Consider the following 20,981-nt stretch of genomic DNA (forward strand, 5'->3'; position numbering starts at 1 on the left):
GTGATGTTTAAAAACCTCGGTGTGACTTTGAATAATGAATGTACTTTGCATTTCATTAGTCATAAATACCTAAATACATCCTATATTCAAAAGGAGCATAAAGATAAAGAATTGACCAACCACTTCAAAATGGAAGTTCTCACGACTCTTTATTTTTAGAGTATGTTTAATGTTCACTAAATTATTTACCAAAAAAATATATTTATTTATCATGTGGTATACTAGACGAGGCGATATAGAAGTGAGGTCGTGTCTTATTTGTTATTAATTACCTACCTTCATCAAAATGCAAAACGTAGGTAAAGGCATGATTAATTTCCTTTAATAGTTTAATTCTATTAAAATTATCTCGATCTCTATTATATTGAGTTAAAAGTTTTTTGTTTTAATTTTTCTGTATCAGCTTTAAAACTTTAAAAGTAAAGAAAGACCATTAGTAGTAATTACGAAGCTCGTATAGTTTCGGTTCAGTTACAACGATAACGTAACCATCGTGATACCCGTGAACGTTATAATATAGGTACTTATCGATACAACCGTAGACAACAGTATCTCGACCTTGATCTCGACGAGATCTCGACAATATTGACAGCTCTGAACAACGATTGACAGTGATCATGACACCTGACAACGACTGAACCGTACTGAACTGACGTTGTATAGAGTTACTAGAAGCAAAAATTTGATAATGATGTTACCACTTACCACTTTTTTGCCAGTCGTGCATAAGGTGATAATACCACAATGATTAATGAATACTAAACCCACAGGTGTAAGACGACATTAGCAAATATTTTTTTTCTTACATACATTAAATACATAACACTGTATATTATTTTTACGTGGCTAGCAACTTTCAAGGGTGAGATTTAGAATTTAATTAGAAATAAGGACAATTCGATAGCTCTATTGGTCTAGATGGCAAGGGATATGTATATAAATTAATTACCAGGTAGGAAAAGAATCTTTTCCTACCTTTCTTTCTAAATCTTTTCAAAAGATAGCAAAATAAGCACGTAAGTACTGAATTTACAATCGGCTGTAGGCGACCTGCATTAATATCGGACGACTGTTTTAGCATCTAAAATTACCTACCTACCTATATAAGGTACCTAGGTAAGATCCATCGATAATTTTTAAACTTTTAACTTTATATGTAGGTACATACTAACTTTATAAAAATTAACGAAGAAGAAAAATAAGAAACGTAAGTATTTCTATTTAAGTAAGTATAACCAAGAAGTATAACAATATTTAATATGTAAGTAAACTTAAAATTTCGCTATCGCGATTATAATAAATGCGTCAACATTGCCGTGAGACTGAGGCCTCTTAGCCCTCTTTCCCTCCAAAACGTCTGGAAAACGTGATAATAATGATAGCTTCATTCTTTTATATCCTCCCAACAAGTTACACTCCGTAATTCGATAAATCCATTTAAAAACTCTTTAATGCGTACTAACATCACAATTATTATTTATTGCCCTAATCTGTGGCCAGTGGCCCTAATAAATAATAATCGATGGAATAATGACAAGTTAACGATGATTTTTTCCAAATTATGCATTGTCTAAAAATAATTTATTTGTTTAATAAAAAATGCGCTGCATTAATTAAGTAGGTATCTATTTATTAAGTGATGACATCTAGGTCTTGATAAATCCAGGTAATCTATGTATTTCTTTGAAGCTGGGATATAGCACTTATAATTATTCTTGTCGAATCAAAGTACCTACTTAATAAACTCAAGTGTGGCGAAAAATGACGGCAGTAAAGAAAATAAAAACCACTTCTAAAGAAAAAACCAAAAGGAGGAGGATTTCAAAGTACCTGTATTACCTGGATTGTGTTATACCAAACTTACTATCTGCATATAAAATGGATAACAATCCACATAATATAGAACTTGCTGCACCTACCTTGAAAAATACAATAGCAAATGAATTTACTTCGTTTCTTCTACTAGAAATAATAGACAAGGATGCACTAAGCAATTATTTAATAGGCTATACATACGAGAAAAGCATGTGTGAACAGCTGAATAACATTAACTATATTATGTTCGCATACTTTCAAATAATAGCTTCAATATATCTGGACACATTTCCGAAAAGCAGTCTTCAAGACCTAGATGCCATGATGTCACTTTACAACGCTCTTTTGCTCCAATATGAAGATCTAAATATAGAATATACTATTCATATCATTTTAAATTTGTTGGTGGCATACCGAATGTATGCAGATAATATGAAAAGTCAGAACCAAATAAATGTATTGGATCCTGATACTTGGGCATTGATGGTGTCATCTAAATACTTACATTTCCCACACTCGTTACTCGTCAATTATTTGAAAGATTTCATCGAATTATATTCGTCCAACACTACGACACGCATTATAATACATTTCAAGTTATATACTACAGATTGTCTGAATAATTTAGTGACGGAAAAGATATTTTCCTATCAGAATCTGAATTGGACCAAAGAGCATGCAAAGGTTTTGGAAGAAAGCAATTTAGGAAAATATATAATTAACACTATTTCATTTGAGGAAAATAAAGAGATGATCTCTGATGTTCAGTTCAAAGTACCAGAGTCTGCTTCAATAATAGAACTTTATGAAAAAGAATCAAGTCATGAAAAATGTAATAACAGAGCAACAAATACTGCTAATGTTGGAGGGAATGCGAAATTTGACGATGATAAAAAGTCATGTGGAAGCCCCTTTAATAACAGCCTCTGGATAGCAGACCTATGTGGCGACTCCTTAAGAACTAAAGTTGATTTTTCAGCGTACATTTTGAAATGCAGCTGTTTTGATGAAGTTTTGAACCTAGATCCATCAGTAAAATACCTAAGAAATGTGGTTGAGCCGTTAAAATCGACGACTTTTGTTAAAATCTTCTTAAGAGATTTAACAAAGACCTTTCTAAATACGCTTTTCTATTTTCCTATTTGATGCAATTTATGTGTATCTTAGAGCGTATACGCACTATGCGGGTAGCCGCATTGCGTACAAGCACAATTATGTACGTAATATTCATTTCTATGCGCACTGCGATGCGGCTACCGCAGACCGCACAGTGCGCATAGAAATGAATATTACATACATAATTGTGCTTGCGGTCAGCCGGACGGCTACCCGCAATGCGGCTACCCGCATAGTGCGTATACGCTCTTAAAGTTTGCACAAATTTCGTGTTTTGAAAAAAATTGGGCAACTATTTCTATATAATGCTATGAATAAATAACAAAATTAAGAAAAACATATTTATTAAATAGCCATTAAATCTATACATTAAATTAAATAAAAAATTAAACCAAGAAAATTTGCTAAGTGTTTTTACTTAAACTATATTATTATGTATTTCAATAATTGAGTACAATTTACGGAGATCAATGCTACAATTAATACTCTCTTTCCTTATACAAATTTCATATAAATATTATGGTCAGAATATTATTTATTTCATTAAAGCATTATACAAAACAAATAAATCAAATTAATTAACTCTTAATTTTGTTAAATGATTTTTAAAGAATTTTTGCATTTTTACTTTGTATAGGTGATGTTATACATTATTCTATGGAATGTTGAAGGGTTAAATCCAGTTAAATAAAACTTACATTCAATATTAATTACTCTAACAGTTTACAGTCCGTAAAATCCTGAAACAAAAAATTTTGAATTAGTAAAGCATATAAGTACACAAGAAGTACAATCCCTTATGGTACGGGAGCTATTAACGTTGAAAAAGAAGTCATTTTAGTATAGCTGGTTTTTTGATATATTGTTCCTCTAGCTATTTCGGTTAGAGTCCGCGCAGTCTGGCTGGCCGGAGTGGTTGCGTTCAGTAGTGCGCATCTTATCTGCACAGGAAATTATCCTTAATTCAAAGTCATTTTTTAACGCGTAATTTTTAAACTTTTGCCTTTAGATAGATCCATCAATCATAATTTTTTTATTGCAAGACGTTTTTTTCGTTGTAAAATAGGTGCCAGACGCAATTTTTAATTTCGTTTTTATAAAAAATTCAAATTATTTTAGAATGTCTGTAAATTTCATATTATGTTCTTCAAACATAATATAATCTAAAATTAATTAGCCAGACGCTAATTCGATTGTTAAGTATTAAATATGTACAAATAAAAACGTAGTGAAAGTAGGTAAGTATAACAATTTGATGATTGTGTATATGGAGAGATAGTTTAAAGTGCAAGAGAGATAGAAAGGGTCGGCCGCGAAAATTAAATAACAATAAAAAATAACTTCTTTTTTTTGAAAATATACCTAAGATGCATAGAAATTGAATTGTTCCTACTCTAGGATTCCCTGTGTTGTGGGAACAAGTACCTTCCATTGGTACATTTTATTCCTTAGGCTAAAAAATAAACTATTAGGGTACATCAACAATCTTCTATACAAAACAATTTTTTTATTACTTATCTATTAAGTTATGGGTTTAAATGAAAACAGCGATTACATAAACTTATGTATATTGTTTCCAATAGCACATTGCCTAATACCACACATTACACACCGCGTACAAGAAGAAAAAGAACCACAAACAAAATACAGTGTTGCCAATACAAGTTAAATTTTCTAATATATATCTAATATTAACTAGCGACCCGCCCGGCCCTGGCTTCGCACGGGTGCAATAATCGCTAAATACACTACAGAAAAACTGTGAACGTTGAATATAAAAACATAGCGGCCCGCTCCGGCTTCGCACGGGTATAAAATACTAGCTTTCCGCCTGCGGCTTCGCCCGCGTTTTCAAAGAAAAACCCGCATAGTTCCCGTTCCCGTGGGATTTCCGGGATAAAACCTAGCCTATGTTACTCGTGGATAATGTAGCTTTCGAATGGTGAATGAATTTTTAAAATCGGTCCAGTAGTTTATGAGCCTATTCATTACAATCAATCAAACAAACAAACAAAGCTTTCCTCTTTATAATATTAGTGTAGATATAGCCGGGCGGCCGGCTGGTACCGCCGCAAACGCTACGTCCCGCAATTTTTAAATCTGTAATATCTTCGAAAATATTCACTTAAATCCATGTGTAAAAGGCCATATAGATCTATATTAAATGAACAATGTATTCAAGGTATTTAATTGGTTAAGGATTAATGCTGTATTGGTTAAAATCGCTTCGAAAATTAGCCATTATTTGTCGTAAAAAGTAAATGATAAAAAAAGTTATTGTGGGTTATCCATAAGAGATAGACATATACCATCACGGACTTTTCTGTAGACCTTTTCAATGTAGTTAGTACATTATTTTGATAAAACTCGTAGGGTGCCTCCGTTTGCACTGTAAGTGGAAAAATTGTAATTATTTACGTAATCACATTAGAAACCTCAAAAATAACAGTAGGTACTTCTCCACTATTTAATGGATGTTATTATACATATAAACCTCCCAATTGAATCACTCTATCTATTTAAAAAAACCACATCAAAATCCGTTGCGTAGTTTCAAAGATTTAAAGAGACATAGGGACAGAGAAAGCGACTTTTTTTTATACCTACTATGTAGTGATGATGATAACAATATTAATTCATTAATCTTAATTCTTAATATATATACATAAATCTCGTGTCATAATGTTTGTCCTCAATGGACTCCTAAACCACTTAACCGATTATAATAAAATTCGCACACCATGTGCAGTTCGACTCAACTTGAGAGATAGGATAGTTTATACATGTAGGTACCACGGGCGAAGCCGGGGCGGACCGCTAGTATACCTACCTATATAAATTCATGCTAACTACTTTAGTTAAATTCAATACAAACTTAAACATGCGTGTGTGTGTGTGTTCACGTGTGTGTGTCGTGTGTGGTGTGGTGTGTGTGTGTTGTGTGTGTGTACGTGTGTACATCAATAATATTGAAACAAACTTTCTAGTTGTTTACAGATGATGGAATATTGGAAAACAATAACAATTCCTTAGACGATAACATAAATAATTCTGACAGTGTGAGGAAAGATGATGATGATGATGATTATGAAGATGGTTTTTTAAATTTAACAATGTAATTGTTTAGGGTACGCGCAGACAGAGAGCGTTCTGCGTTCCGCGTTCTGCGTTCTGCGTTCCGCGTTCTTTGTAATGTGAAGGATCTATAGCGCCGGCGCACACAGAACGCAGTTAGACCGCGGCGGTCATTCGGAACGTTTGCGTTCTCGCGTTCTCTGTACAGAATTACAAAGAACTCGCGTTCTCGCTATGGCTGGTCCGTCTTCTCCAATTGGTATCTTGTTTTTCTATTTCAGATTTTACATAGTCATGTAACTCATTGAAGCTATTTATTGACATTCGAAAATAAATATAAAATCTCTCTTCATCTTGAAGCAGCTCAGGGATAAGAATACTAAATTCTCCCATATCATCTCGTTTCGTGTTGATAGGGTGTACCCAACATTTTCTACTTTTTTTTGACTCCTCTAGACTCCACAAAAGCAAGGCTTCATCTTCGGAAGATGAACTTTCGAGAGACATGTTTCACGTGCGGAGAGTCGCGAAATAGAACGCAAATATCTTGAACGTGCTCCTGTGTGCGCTAGAACGCAGAACGCAGAACTGACGAACGCAGAACGCAGAACGCGGAACGCAGAACGCTGTATGTCTGCGCGTAGCCTTAACCTTCATTGATATAGTTTTTATTCCATTCTTTTCAATGTATGGTAACTTTAATTTATTTTTCACTTTTATGTTTTTTTTTTCATTTTAGCTTTTATTTATAAGAACAGGTGTAAATAATATTGTATTCTTGCAATTATTTCCTGTCGCATAGTTAAAATACACTAGCTGATGAGCTGCATGCTTCATTACTTTTTTTTATTTATACACATTATTTAATACTTAACAATCGAATTAGCGTCTGGCTAATTAATTTTAGATTATATTATGTTTGAAGAACATAATATGAAATTTACAGACATTCTAAAATAATTTGAATTTTTTATAAAAACGAAATAAAAAATTGCGTCTGGTACCTATTTAACAACGAAAAAAACGTCTTGCAATAAAAAAATTATGTCTGATGGATCTATCTTAAGGTAAAATATTAAAAATTACGCGTTAAAAAATGACTTCAAATTAGGGAAATTATCCTGTGCAGATGAGATGCGCACTAAAAAACGCAACCACTGCGACCAGCCAGACAGCCCGGACTCTAACCGAAATAGCAAGAGGAACAGTATATCAAAGAACCAACTATACTAAAATGCTCTCTTGTCAACGTTGGTAGCTCCTATACGATTATGCTTTACGTCTGTAGCCAGCACGTAGCGAATTTAACTACGAGCGTAGCGGATCAGTATTAAATCAGTACTATATCAAACTCACCCAGGCGCCGTATCAGCGACCAGCGTAGCCGATAACGCTGGGAATATCACATTCGAGTATGTCTGTAGCCAGCACGTAGCGAATTTAACTACGAGCGCACAGTATTTTTTTGACCCTTCTTTTGCGACAGCCTAATTTTATTGAATGAACGTATGGATATATACATGACAAACGCAAGAGTAAAACTCCCATGAAGCTCACTATCATACTTTTCGAAAAAATGCAATCTGAATGAAAAGTACCGGTATTTTATATAATTCAATTTTTATTTTTTATTAATTTTTCTACCATTATAACACATTTTTTTGCTTTGCAAGCGTCAAGGCTAGCCATAGGGCCAATTTTCGATCCATTCGGGGAAGAGCTGTGACTTCGCAATTTCGAGATAATCGCATAAATAACAAAATTTCATTTCTTTTTTTGTGACTGAACTTTTAAGAATTAGCAAATTATTTTTACTTCAAAACATAGTTATATGTATGGACTACTTCCACAAAAAAAAAACCAATTGCGAAAAGAGCGGATTTCGCGAGATATTAATTTCTGAAAAAGTACCGGTACTTTGACGATTTTTTTGTATAAAATCCTAAATCACACTTTATCAATATTTTTATTTCATACTTTCATATAAAGGTAAGTAGGTAGTAGGTACCCCAATTACTATTTTTTTTTTTATTTATATATACTTATACCACATTATACTATGAAGAGGATCACATAAATTTGTAAGTTTTCTTGTTTGTAAAATTATTAAAATAAACTTGACCTCGGATTTGGCAGGAAAAAATATTTAGCATGGGAGTCTAAGGGAGTGAAATGAAATATGAAAATGTCTATACTAAAAATATGTCATTTTCATTTGTTAGAATGAGTGAACTGTCTTCAATTTCAGTACAACATGATTCTGCTTCTTCTTCGTTGTGTTCATCTTCTTCTTCATTAAATTGAAATGGTTTTAACATTTCGATAACAGCAGAGGGCAAAGGCAATTTTTTAATGCTGTTTTGGCGCATACTCAAACGTGTATTTGATACAACTGGATCGGACGATTCCAATGCCGTATGAAATAAGTCTTCCATTGTGTGTTTTCTGTCGTCTTTTCGGCTGTGATGTTCGCGGTCATATCGCCAATACTTATTTCTGGACTCTCCAGCTTGTTCGGATAAAACAACTACGGGCAGTACCGAGTTTTCTATAATTTCTTGGCCGTGAATGAGGATTTTGTGCATTGTCGTCGTCATGGGGTGCCAGTTGTAATTAGCTACATATTTTTTGGCTAAATTTCTGCAAAAAATTCCGAACTTCGTTGAGTCTACCGGTAGACCACAGTTAATTGCCACAAATGAAACAACAATAACAAATGAAAATGACATATTTTTAGTTTAGACATTTTCACATTTCATTTCACTCCCTTAGACTCCCATGCTACATATTTTTTCCTGCCAAATCCGAGGTCAAGTTTATTTTAATAATTTTACAAACAAGGAAACTTACAAATTTATGTGATCCTCTTCATAGTATAATGTGGTATAAGTATATATAAATAAAGAAAAAAAAATGGTAATTGGGGTACCTACTACCTACTTACCTTTATATGAAAGTATGAAATAAAAATATTGATAAAGTGTGATTTAGGATTTTATACCAAAAAATCGTCAAAGTACCGGTACTTTTTCAGAAATTAATATCTCGCGAAATCCGCTTTTTTCGCAATTGGTTTTTTTTTGTGGAAGTAGTCCATACATATAACTATGTTTTGAAGTAAAAATAATTTGCTAATTCTTAAAAGTTCAGTCACAAAAAAAGAAATGAAATTTTGTTATTTATGCGATTATCTCGAAATTGCGAAGTCACAGCTCTTCCCCGAATGGATCAAAAATTGGCCCTATGGCTAGCCTTGACGCTCGCAAAGCAAAAAAATGTGTTATAATGGTAGAAAAATTAATAAAAAATAAAAATTGAATTATATAAAATACCGGTACTTTTCATTCAGATTGCATTTTTTCGAAAAGTATGATAGTGAGCTTCATGGGAGTTTTACTCTTGCGTTTGTCATGTATATATCCATACGTTCATTCAATAAAATTAGGCTGTCGCAAAAGAAGGGTCAAAAAAATACTGTGGAGCGTAGCGGATCAGTATTAAATCAGTACTATATCAAACTCACCCAGGTGCCGTATCAGCGACCAGCGTAGCCGATAACGCTGGGAATATCACGTGCGAGTACGTCTGTAGCCAGTACGTAGTGACCGCTGCTACGAGCGTAGCAAACACGCCGGTGATCGCTGCGAGGCGAGCACCCCCGCCCCCCGCTGTTACGAACACGCGCACCCACATCGTTTGCCACACAGATTCCGTCCATGTGGAGTATTCGCCCGATGAAAAGTCGTAGTCTAAAATGTTTAATAGCCATATGTGTACTCAAATATAGTCTATATAATGCAGTTATGTTAATAAATTCATGGATATTTCATGGATATAGTTATAAAACCTAAAATGGAAAACACGACATCAAATCTTTAACCACACAACAATCTAAGCTCTTAGACATTTTATTTGAATGTGAGTTAAATTGTTTTTTCTTCATTTTTTCATATAAAAAAAAATTGCATGTAATCATTAAAAGTTATCTTAAACAACATTCACATGTTGATACAAAAATAAAATTATAATTACTAACAATGAATTGCCAAAATCAATTACTGTGGAAAAAATGTTTACATTATAAAAAAAAGATAATTTAAAATGCTATACCAGTTTTAATAAACGCTGGGCTGACAGCTTGGCTGAAGTTCATTGTAGTCTGAATACACACGCCAGTGTGGTTCCATCCTCTCAAAAAGTAATATGAGTATCCCTTGAAAATAAAAATGCGTTCGTTAATGGATAACTTATCAGAACTATTAGCATGCACCCGCTCGCCACTTAGTAGCGCGAGCACATAACCAGCGTAAACGGCTACTATATATACAATAATAAAATAAAAACTAGCATCATCCTCCCCAGCAATAATTACAGGCGTATCAAGCGCATCGCACGCCGTTCGATTAGTGGGTAAACACTAATCGTCTCCCGTCAGCAACGGTAATACGTGGCCCGCATACACAATCGACTATACTATAAACCTACTAAACATAAACACCCCATATCGCCGTATTACTTACAGGCGTATCGAGCGCATTGCACTCCGTCCGGTTACCCTGCACCTGCGAGCAGTACGATCACGTGACCTACGTTCACGGACGGGGCGTATAACCCAACCAAATACAATTTCCACTCATCCCCAAGCACTCACAGGCGTATCGAGCGCATCGCACGCCGTCCGGTTAGTGTTCACCCGCTCCCCGGTCAGCAGCGCTAACACGTGTCCCGCATACACAGCCGGCGTGTTGGCCCACGCGGCCACGCCCACGTACAGAGACGCCGCTTTCTCTGTGGTCACTTCCTCTGTGTTGCTCGCGTAGTCCGCGGCGGATATCAGCCGGCACGCTTGGCTTTGTAACAGGCAGTATAGAATTTCGTCCACCTGGAATTATATTAGAATATTTCAGAACAAATTAGGCATGAAAGCAGTAGAAGTCAACACCAAATCCGACTAATATTATAAATGCGAAAGTTTGTGAGGATGTGTGTGTGTGTAGTAGTAGAATTTGCATGAAAGAGTAACAATACTCTTTTACTCTTTCATGCAAATTCTACTGGACCGATTACAATGAAATTTAGCACACATATAGAGGGTAACTTGGATTAACACAGGATAGGTTTTATCCCGGAAATCCCACGGGAACGGGAACTGTGCGGGTTTTCCTTTGAAAACGCGGCGGGCGGAAATCTAGTAGTATAATAAGTATATAATATAACAATCGACATACCAAATGAGCCGAAGCTTCAACAGAACCGACGTACGGTTTACCAGCCACTTGCTGATACAAAGTTTGTGCCAAAGCAGTTGCAATCCGAGCTATCTTTACTTGTGCTTCATTCTGTGTCATTGTTCCATTTGCTAACAATTCTTCTGTTGGTATAACTAAAAGTAAATAATGTAGTGTCACAAATTGAATAGGCCGTTTCATAAAAATAGGCTATAAAAAGTAAAACATCGAAAAATTTAAAACCATACTAACATTTTCCATCAGTACTAATACTTAAATTGTGGTATAAGTAGTCAATCTTATCATACACATCCAACGCGGACTCATAGTACATATTCGTAAAAGTGTCCATATGATCCACCAAAAGAACTTCAGGTAATTTCCCACTAAGTGTTTCGTTCTGAAGTATCTTTCTGAATGAGTGCAGGGAAGATGGCGGCAAATTCTTGGTAAACGCTGGCTCTATTGTGAAGTTGTGTTTGGTGACAGATTGAGACATTTCAGCTAAGAATTCTGTTATCTGGAAAAAAGTGTTAAGTAATAATTATATCAATAACGTTGAATCATGAAAAAGAATGTCAAAATGTTCAGTAAATAACAAAAATTCTGATTATCAAAGTATTTTGAAATAAAAAGTTTTGAAGTGAAATTTCTTCAGGCGCGTTGGGAGTAATGTTTCAAGGTCGCGTCATGGCAATACATGTAATACGTAATGATAGGGCAACGATTTTGGTATCTTTGAATCTTGCCAAAGAAGTTTCACTTTTGACACGTGTGCTCGGCGCACACGCTCTTTTTTATTAGACATTTCTAAAACCAATGGGGTTTACAAAATTAACTTGTTTAGTAGTTTATTTGACTGCTATTTATAATGGAAATAGCATAATTAGAGAGAAAAAAGATTTTATTTCATTTACAATGTGTGTGATCATTTGAAAACAACAACAAATTTAAACACGGTTTTTATAATTCAGTCATAATATTAATTACTTTTATAATTAACATACGAACCTCTGGCGGAATAGCATCTCCATCAGCATACGGCGCGAACGCATACATAGGCCACGATGCGTTATCTTTGAACGCATCCAAAGCCCCGCCCAACTGACCGATCTCTATGTGCAGTTTGATATCACTGGGAGACAGTGGGCTCACTGCGGGCCACATCTCTCTACTGAGGTCGAAGGCCACGCGTTGGGAACCTATGTAGTCGAATGATTCGCCGTTGAATAGCGTCCATAGGACGTTGCGAGCTGAATGTGGAAAGTAAAGGTATATCATAAACATGGACACAGAAAATTTTTACAAAAATAATATTTAAAATATTTGGTATATGTAGGTATTATATTATTTTAGACATACTAGAGTTTTTCTCATAGAAATCTAAATAACAAGACACATAGAAGTGCTAAAATGTCATAATTCGTATGAAAACCGCTGTCGCCAAAATCAACACATTCAAACCGAAAGCTAAACAATACACACAAGTAAACTATGCCTTTTATTGGACAGCTTGATTTTAGTGAAAACTAACTTATCTATTAAATTAAGCTTTTGAATATGTATCCTAACGCACGAATTTACGGTTTATTTTAGAATAACATCCCTAAGTATATGAGACTTTTTGCTCCAATACGAACAAACGTGATAATAAGAATGGTCGACTGTGTCATTCATTGTTATTTCGATTACTATGGTGACGCTCGTAATACTTGTAAATATTCTATAATTTTAAGGAAAAACGGCATTATTTCTAAAAAAAAATATTTTCCGATGAAATATTATTCCTTTATAAGTATAATTACAACTTGTGGAAGAATTTCCGCAATGGGAATTGCTGAAACACACCATGTATACACTCATACGTCTCCAGAGCAACTGAACAGTGACGAATGCACTGGTGTTGTGCAAATCACCTGAGTGGCGACAAGGTCACGCACGCTTACGACTTCTAGTGTCTTGTTATTTAGATTTCTATGGTTTTTCTCTTCCAATTATGTAACAAAGGAGGATTAATGACTGCCAAAAATTAGTAAAGTTAGAACTTAGATTTCAATTTTTTTTTTTATTTACAAGTGCTACTTGATAAATTCCTACGTAAACTTTAAACTATTCGTTTTATAAAGGTAGTATATATTGAAATTATATTTAACTTACCGTACAATTTAGAATCATTAACGGGTATCATTTGCGATAGAGTAGCTGCTGCCACAATGAGCGTTGTCATACCGACCGCTGAACTGGCCGCTCCTGGCGCAATACCTAAAATAATAATAATTATATTATTTTGCTCTCATTGCATAAAAATACAATTCAATTCCGCGTCAACTTTGTTTTTTTATAAATGAGCATAAGTTAGCGATTTTTTTTAAGTAGCTCTATTATACAAAAAGCAACAATTAGAAACAAACCATCAAACATTGAAGCCGAGTCAATTCTTGCTGTTACTAAAGTCACTGGTTTGCTTTCCACTCCTGTTTCCTAAAATTAAACAATTAATAAGTTCATAGAACGACAACGAATTTATGAAATAATGAATAACTCTGAAATATTTATTACCGGGAAATTTTTAGCTGTAAAAAGATACATACTTGTACTCGAGGAAACAGTGAGTAGTAAACATTATAGTCGCCGAGTGGGTCGCAAACTTTGGTTGGAGTCAGAAAAGCCGATGATGCAGATCTAATAAATAAATAAAGTAAAAGTAAAAAAAAAATTTCTTATAAAATATACCAAATTTATCAATATACTTCCTCACATATACATATCTATACATTCAGAAGACAAACTATGAATATGGGAAGAACATTTTAAAATCATAAATTGTTTATATTAAATGACATACCTTCGTAAACATACTGCACTGTTCACTGCAGCATACATGAATGAACTGAGTTGAAGTGAGCAGAGAGGTTGTCCTTTCTGTTCCGTTTTATCAATATTGTATCTGTGAAATGAGAAACACAACACAATTTTTATATTTACAAGCTATTGTTTGTGCATACAAAATATAAACTAGTAAAATAACTAATTACTTGTTGTAACATTTGACAATCTTGACCATTTCATCGGCTTTCGATTCTGGCAGGAAGAATATAGGGAATGGTACATCCCTTCGGAGCAGTCCTGTGCCATGGTCATTCCACACAATACCACCTGCTTGTGAGGATGAGCAGGTACTACCAGGGCCTGCGGAGTATTCATTTGGACATCTCGACTCTTGACTGAATGAGCTAGGTCTGAAACTCATATAATGTTAATGATATCCATATCCGTACTATAATATTATAAATGCGAAAGTAACTCTGTCTGTCTGTCTGTTACTCAATCACGCCTTAACTACTGAACCAATTTGCATGAAATTTGGTATAGAGATATTTTGATACCCGAGAAAGGACATAGGCTACTTCTTCCCCGGGACATAGGATAGGTTTCATTAGGATAGGCTTTGACTGCGCGGGCGAAGCCGCGGGTGGAAAGCTAGTATTTTATAACAATATAATTAGTGCTTATAGGTATAATTTTGATTAATGGATAATTAATTTGTGTATACAGTAAAAAAGAAGAGAATAGTGTTGTGTATAAATGAGATTTTATAGTCACAAGAAATGCAATTCATTTTTATAGAATCTCAAGAAGTATTTCATAACAGTTAAGTACCACTCTCTAATCTATGACTATAATTAAAGCCTGATAAACAAAATTACCTCATAGTTGCATTATCGTAAAGCAGAATTCCAGCTACATTACTGGGCTCACTAATCAAAAGATCTATTACACTGTGAAACAGTGATGTACTGACAACTCCGACATAGGGTCCCGCAGTTGAATTATGAACTATCCACTCGGCATCAGCTACATCAAATATCATGTGTACTACACCAACCGCACCATTATCCGTTGCTGAAATAAAAGGAATTTCTATATTTGCAATAAATATGCATTTAAAAACAAAATGCAGTAACCTTCTGCTTTTCAAAAACTCATAACTCAAAAACTAAAAGTTACTGTCAACTGAAATTTTAGATTTTAATTCCACTGAACAATAGCTAACCATTACAAAATTGACACCTCTCAACTTGACGTCGTAATGAAGAGAAAGAGTAAACTGGAATAGATACTTATAATCAGCTAGCAGCTCCGCGCGGTTTCACCCCTGTGGCTCCACCCCTGTTGGTCATAGCGTGATGATATATAGCCTATAACCTACCTCGATAAATGGGCTAACTAACACCGAAAGAATTTTTCGAATCGGACCAGTAGTTTCCGAGATTAGCGCGTTCAAACAAACAAACAAACAAACTCTTCAGCTTTATAATATTAGTATAGATGTATAACCTACTGAGAAAGTTACTTACATGAACATCCCATTTGATGTGTGCCATTGAGTCTTCTGAAACAAGCTGCACTTCCTTCAATCGACGAATAAATTTGACCATGTAGTCGTTCACCATTTATATCTAAATCAAATGTAGGTACGGTTAAAATTAATATGCAATACATATCAAAATAATGAGAACTAATGAAATTAATGTGATCGCAAACAGCATTGAAAACTTGAAAATCTATGTTATGATATTTTGGAATTACATTAGAAAATAGAAAGTAATAAAATAAAAAAATACCTGTGACGAGAACCACGACACACAGAATAATTATGTTTAAATTCATTGTCTTGAATTATAATCTATTGAATTATATCTTTTAATTGTTCTTTTGTTTGGAGCTTTTTAATAGGAACTTATATAATTAAATTCATTATTATTTAAGAAATTACGCTAAAGTTAAAAATATAAATAAACACTATCAGCCGTATTTTATGTCGATCGCAAATCGCAATGTCAAAACTCAAATGTCATTACTCACCAGTCACCTTGAAGTTTTCATTTTTCAGTATGCGTCACAGAATATAAAGTATGTTATGAGTCATTATAACCTGTGGTCACCAATAAAAAAAAGTGATGCCGTTATTAATATAATATAAATTCCTGAAATATTTCAATTTTTATATAATCTTTTTATTTCTATAGTATTGTGGGAAGCTCCATGGGCGTATCAAATCTAAAAATGTTCTCATAAAAAAAAATGTTGTGTGGTTTTATGAAACCACGGTAAAAGTGAAACTGTTCGAACGGTTCCGAACACTGCTTTGTGTAGCGCATGTCGCGTGACGGTCGGCTGCCGAGTAGGTATACCTACTCCTATTCTGCTATAAATTCCAAATTAAATCATATTATTTAAATAATCACAAAAATATATCCTTGAAAATTAAAAGGAAGGGACCAGTGCAAACTTAGCACCCCATCAATGGAATTTTGGGTCGAAAATGACCTTGATCGTTAGGTCCCCGTTAGGTCCTTTAAGGTCCCACAATTTTTTCGTTAGGTCCCCTTTAGTTTTTTTTTAAATAATTTTTTAAATTTTAGGTATAAAAAAAAATGCACTTTAGCACCCCATCCATAGAATTTTGGGTCAAAAATGACCTCAATCGATAGGTCTCCGTTAGGTCCTATAAGGTCCCACAATTTTTTCGTTAGGTCCCCTTTAGTTTTTTTTTAAATATTTTTTTTTTAATTTTAGGTATAAAAAAGTTACACTTTAGCACCCCATCCATAGCAAAATTGGCAAATTTTATCAAAATCGTATTCTTTACCGTTAGGTCCGTATGGGCTCATCATTGAAATTGTTGAATTATTTATTTTATTAAAATTATAAAATAATAAAAACCTGCGCATGCGCCTTAGAGCATTAAGGCATGCGCACATCATACATAAACAGCGCGAAATTTAAAATGGTATCGTTTCATTTATTAAATAAATCTATTGTTCTGAGAGTGCTTATTTATTAAAAACCTACTTTTCCACTTGCTCTGTGCTACTTTTCAACCTAGAATTAAAATAACCTGGTATTAGTGTCAATCTATGGTGTCAATATATTTTTTGTAGCGGCCACAGGGCCACACTACGGTCGAGGTATAGATTCGGAAAGAATAACATGCAACAAATCATTAATTTGATTCGGGATGACCTTCGCGTGGACACTCGAGGGGGCGGTATTCCAGTGGAACTGCAAGTGATGGCAGTTATTCGATATTGGGGCCGGCATGAGGTAGATGTGACTTGTGCTCTAGTTTTGGATATATACAATAGAAAAGCCTGTATAACGATCTATTACATTACAGATCCAAGAAGATTGTGCTGACATTCACAGAATGAGTCAACAGACACTTTCCCGTTTGTCCCGAAATGTTGCTATTGCGTTAGCTTCTAAAAGTTCGCGTTATATTAATATGCCGTCGAACTCAACCGAGGAAGCCAAAGCAATTAGGAAATTTGAGGCCATAATATGCGGGATGAAGCGTATCATTGGTGCAATAGATTGCACTCATATTAAGATACGCAAAGTGAGTGGAGAGGCTGGACAGTACTATGTTAATAGGAAGGGACATTACTCCATTAACACTCAAGTATGAACATTGTACAATAACATTTTAGTTTGATCATAGTGTATTTAAAGTAATAAATTTTCATTGTTATGTGTGCTATTATGTGTTTCTAATTTATAATAATATTGATGACAATAATTACAGGTAGTATGTGACTCTGACCTTAAAATCTGCGATATTGTGTGTCACTGGAGAGGAAGTACACATGATTCCCGCATATATAGAGAAAGCTCAATAAAGCGGAGGTTTGAGGAGAATGAATTTCATGGGAAGCTGATTGGAGATAGCGGGTATCCTTGTACTTCGCATCTTCTAACACCAATATTAAGACCAAGGACACAGGCAGAAGAAAGGTACAACCTGAGTCACATACGAACGAGGAATACTGTAGAGCGTTGCTTTGGGGTGTGGAAGCAAAGATTCCGCATACTCAACGAAACAATGCGAGGGTCTCTGCAAGTGATCAAGACCACTATTGTTGCTTGTGCAGTTTTGCACAATTTAGCAATACTCTTTAATGAGTCTATTTTAAATCAAGGTATTTGTGCAAACTAATATGTAAACAAAGTATATTTAATAATGCCAATACATAAAAAATAAGCATATTTTAATTCTTTATTTTGTATTTTTCTAGATCCTTCAGGCCTTGAAAATCAATTATTAATCGATCCAACTATCCCTGATAATATAGAAGATGAAGACGAAAATATAAACAGGGCCATTTATATTGAAACTTATTTTAATCAATAAAAACCATATTTTATTATTTTTCAAAATTTTTTTTTTTTTAAATATTCCTCCTCTAATGCAAGTATTTGGAGCTTCTTCTCGTGAAGCTCCCTCTCTTGTTCTATTCTTAATAGGTGAAGCTCCCTCTCTTGCTCTATTCTTAATAGATGCAACTCTTGTTGTTGCTTCATTAATTCCTCCCTGCTTTTTTTTGCAAGGAGGAATAATTGATGCTCGTAATTGGAATTTGATTTCCCACTGTAAAAATAACATAAACATTAAACATTATTTCACATAAATCACAGCTGAACAATAAGCACAGGAAATTTCATGAAATTCTATTTTCAACATTACATACTTACGTTTTTTTTGGTTTAGCTTTGAAAATATGATGTGTAGGATTTATACGTGGCAATTCAGTGGAGAAATTTGGCAATTCAGGCTAAAAATAAAAAAATAATAATTATTTTAAAATAATATAAATTTTATTTATAATACTGATATTTTTGTATAACATAACTGATAAAAATATTATACAAATTATTATATAATATGATTACCTATGCATGTGCAGTGCTTTCATCATTTTCATTCAATTTCAATGTATCATCAGCAGACTCCTTAGTAACTTCCTATAAATATATAAAATATAATTACTCAATCTCACAATAAAAAACTATATATGCATAGCGCTATTATCCCTTAATGGATATTCCAAATTAAGGAATAATAGCAGTAGAAAATGTAAAAAATATAAACCTGTTGGCCATGTGTTGCATCGCTATCGAAAGGATTGTTATCAACCACAAACTCATTAGGAAGAGCTGCTATAAGCTCTTGATCTTCAGGCGGAGGACTTGGTGGCGGAGGTCCCCCGCCTGTCATGTTTCTTGCCGTTCTAAATTTGTGTTCCGAAGCCTTAGCTTTCTTCAAATTCCTCCACTGATTTTGTATTTGGCTTAAGTCCCTTTTATGGAGTGAAATGATATTATAACTGAAATATAAATACAATAATAATGTTATTACACTGTAACAATTTATTAAATACAAGAAACTGTTAGAATAAGTAAAACTAAAATAACCAAGACAAAACATCTTCCCATGCAAGTTTTTTTGCTGTATTTGTATTAGTCGACGTATCCTTATTCTCTAATATAATATGTGCTCGCTCGAGCACTAATTATTTTCGAAGCACTTTCTAAAGAGCAATATATATTTATTAATAAGCATTAAAACATGTAAGGAAATAAGTACATTCTATTAGATTTCTTGTGTACATTACGTACCTTATCCTCCTCACTCCAATTCGTCGAACGAGAACGTTTATTGATCATTGAACTCATTTTAAATTAAAACTGAATTTGAATTTATCAAAAATCTCAAATCTGTACAAATGTTTGAAATTTGAAAGTTATCAATATCCTGTCAGTTAAACGTCATACAAAATAAAGTCTACCATTCATATTTGTCAAAAAGTACATTTTTAGTCAAGTTTTACGTGAATAGCGGGTTTTATTTCGATAATGTTACTAGAAAAAAATACATATATTGACGTAACTTAGTTGAGAGACTGCTGAGATAGGTTTATAAGTACCTAAGATTATTTTAATCATTGTTTAAGGAGTTGAGAGTTATTTAACTGAGAGGTGTTTATGCAACAGATCAGTCAGTTTTTATAAGTAAGGCTGGTAATTTTTTACGACATCACATTAGAAACCTCAAAAATAGCAGTACTTCTCCACTATTTAATGGATGTTATTATACATATAAACCTTCCTCTTGAATCACTCATCTATTAAAAGAAACTGCATCAAAATCCGTTGCGTAGTTTCAAAGATTTAAGCGTACAAAGGGACATAGGGACAGAGAAAGCGACTTTGTTTTATACTATGTATAATATAATAATGATAGTGATAGCACAGTATTACAATATTATTTCCTACAGTAAGGAAACGCCTTTGATGTCGCGCGATGCCGCCGCCAGCGTAGGTACTTACGCTGCCACACGAAAATACGCTAGGGTTGCAACAAATGGGAAATAAAACAATTGTGATTATTAATATTATGATGAAATCATTTATTCATATGTACATTCAAAATAATTGCGATTATTAAATCTGATGTAATCATTTGTTCATAAATATATAATTACAGATATTGCACTGCTAAATATTATTTACGTGGACACTTTATTTTTGGATGTTCTTAATTGTATATTATACCATTTAAGAAGTAATGCATTCGCATTGGGATGTACAATCTGATTAGAAAATAATGAGGACAACATATACATAGCTTTGATTTTAATTCAACAGATACAATTATTAATACAATCTTTCTGAAATATTGTTTCCTTCTGGGATTTCAATGTAGATTTACATCCGTAAACGGAACAGTTTTTGCGCGCCATAATAGAATATGTAAGTACCTATGTATGTGGGAATAGGATAAAATATTGAGATGTATTTCATAATTAGCTTTATTTTTAGTCTGTGTTTTTCTATTTTTTACTCTGTGGATATGTTGTCTGTAGATTGATGTTTATCTGTGACTTGACTTTGTGTCTGGATACG

The 20,981-nt window shown here is 33.9% G+C and overlaps 1 protein-coding gene across 1 annotated transcript; it reads right to left on the minus strand.

Moving 5' to 3' along the window:
- Nucleotides 1-3,258: 3,258 nt before the first annotated feature.
- Nucleotides 3,259-16,079, minus strand: Nct (Nicastrin). Its single transcript, XM_089714652.1, has 15 exons — nt 15,860-16,079; nt 15,593-15,694; nt 14,942-15,137; nt 14,270-14,473; nt 14,080-14,181; nt 13,826-13,916; nt 13,646-13,715; nt 13,392-13,496; nt 12,246-12,487; nt 11,487-11,754; nt 11,235-11,389; nt 10,658-10,888; nt 10,117-10,219; nt 9,530-9,755; nt 3,259-3,671 (listed from the first exon to the last, which is right to left on the minus strand). Exons 1-15 carry the CDS (start codon nt 15,903-15,905, stop codon nt 3,647-3,649), a joined length of 2,166 nt encoding a protein of 721 aa, XP_089570778.1. The 5' UTR covers nt 15,906-16,079; the 3' UTR covers nt 3,259-3,646.
- Between the last annotated feature and the right edge of the window lie 4,902 nt (nt 16,080-20,981).

Source organism: Colias philodice, chromosome 3 (genome assembly GCF_061535455.1).
Source record: "Colias philodice isolate Cphi_HAF_F1 chromosome 3, ilColPhil1 Martin Lab GWU primary, whole genome shotgun sequence".
Classification (NCBI taxonomy): domain Eukaryota; kingdom Metazoa; phylum Arthropoda; class Insecta; order Lepidoptera; family Pieridae; genus Colias; species Colias philodice.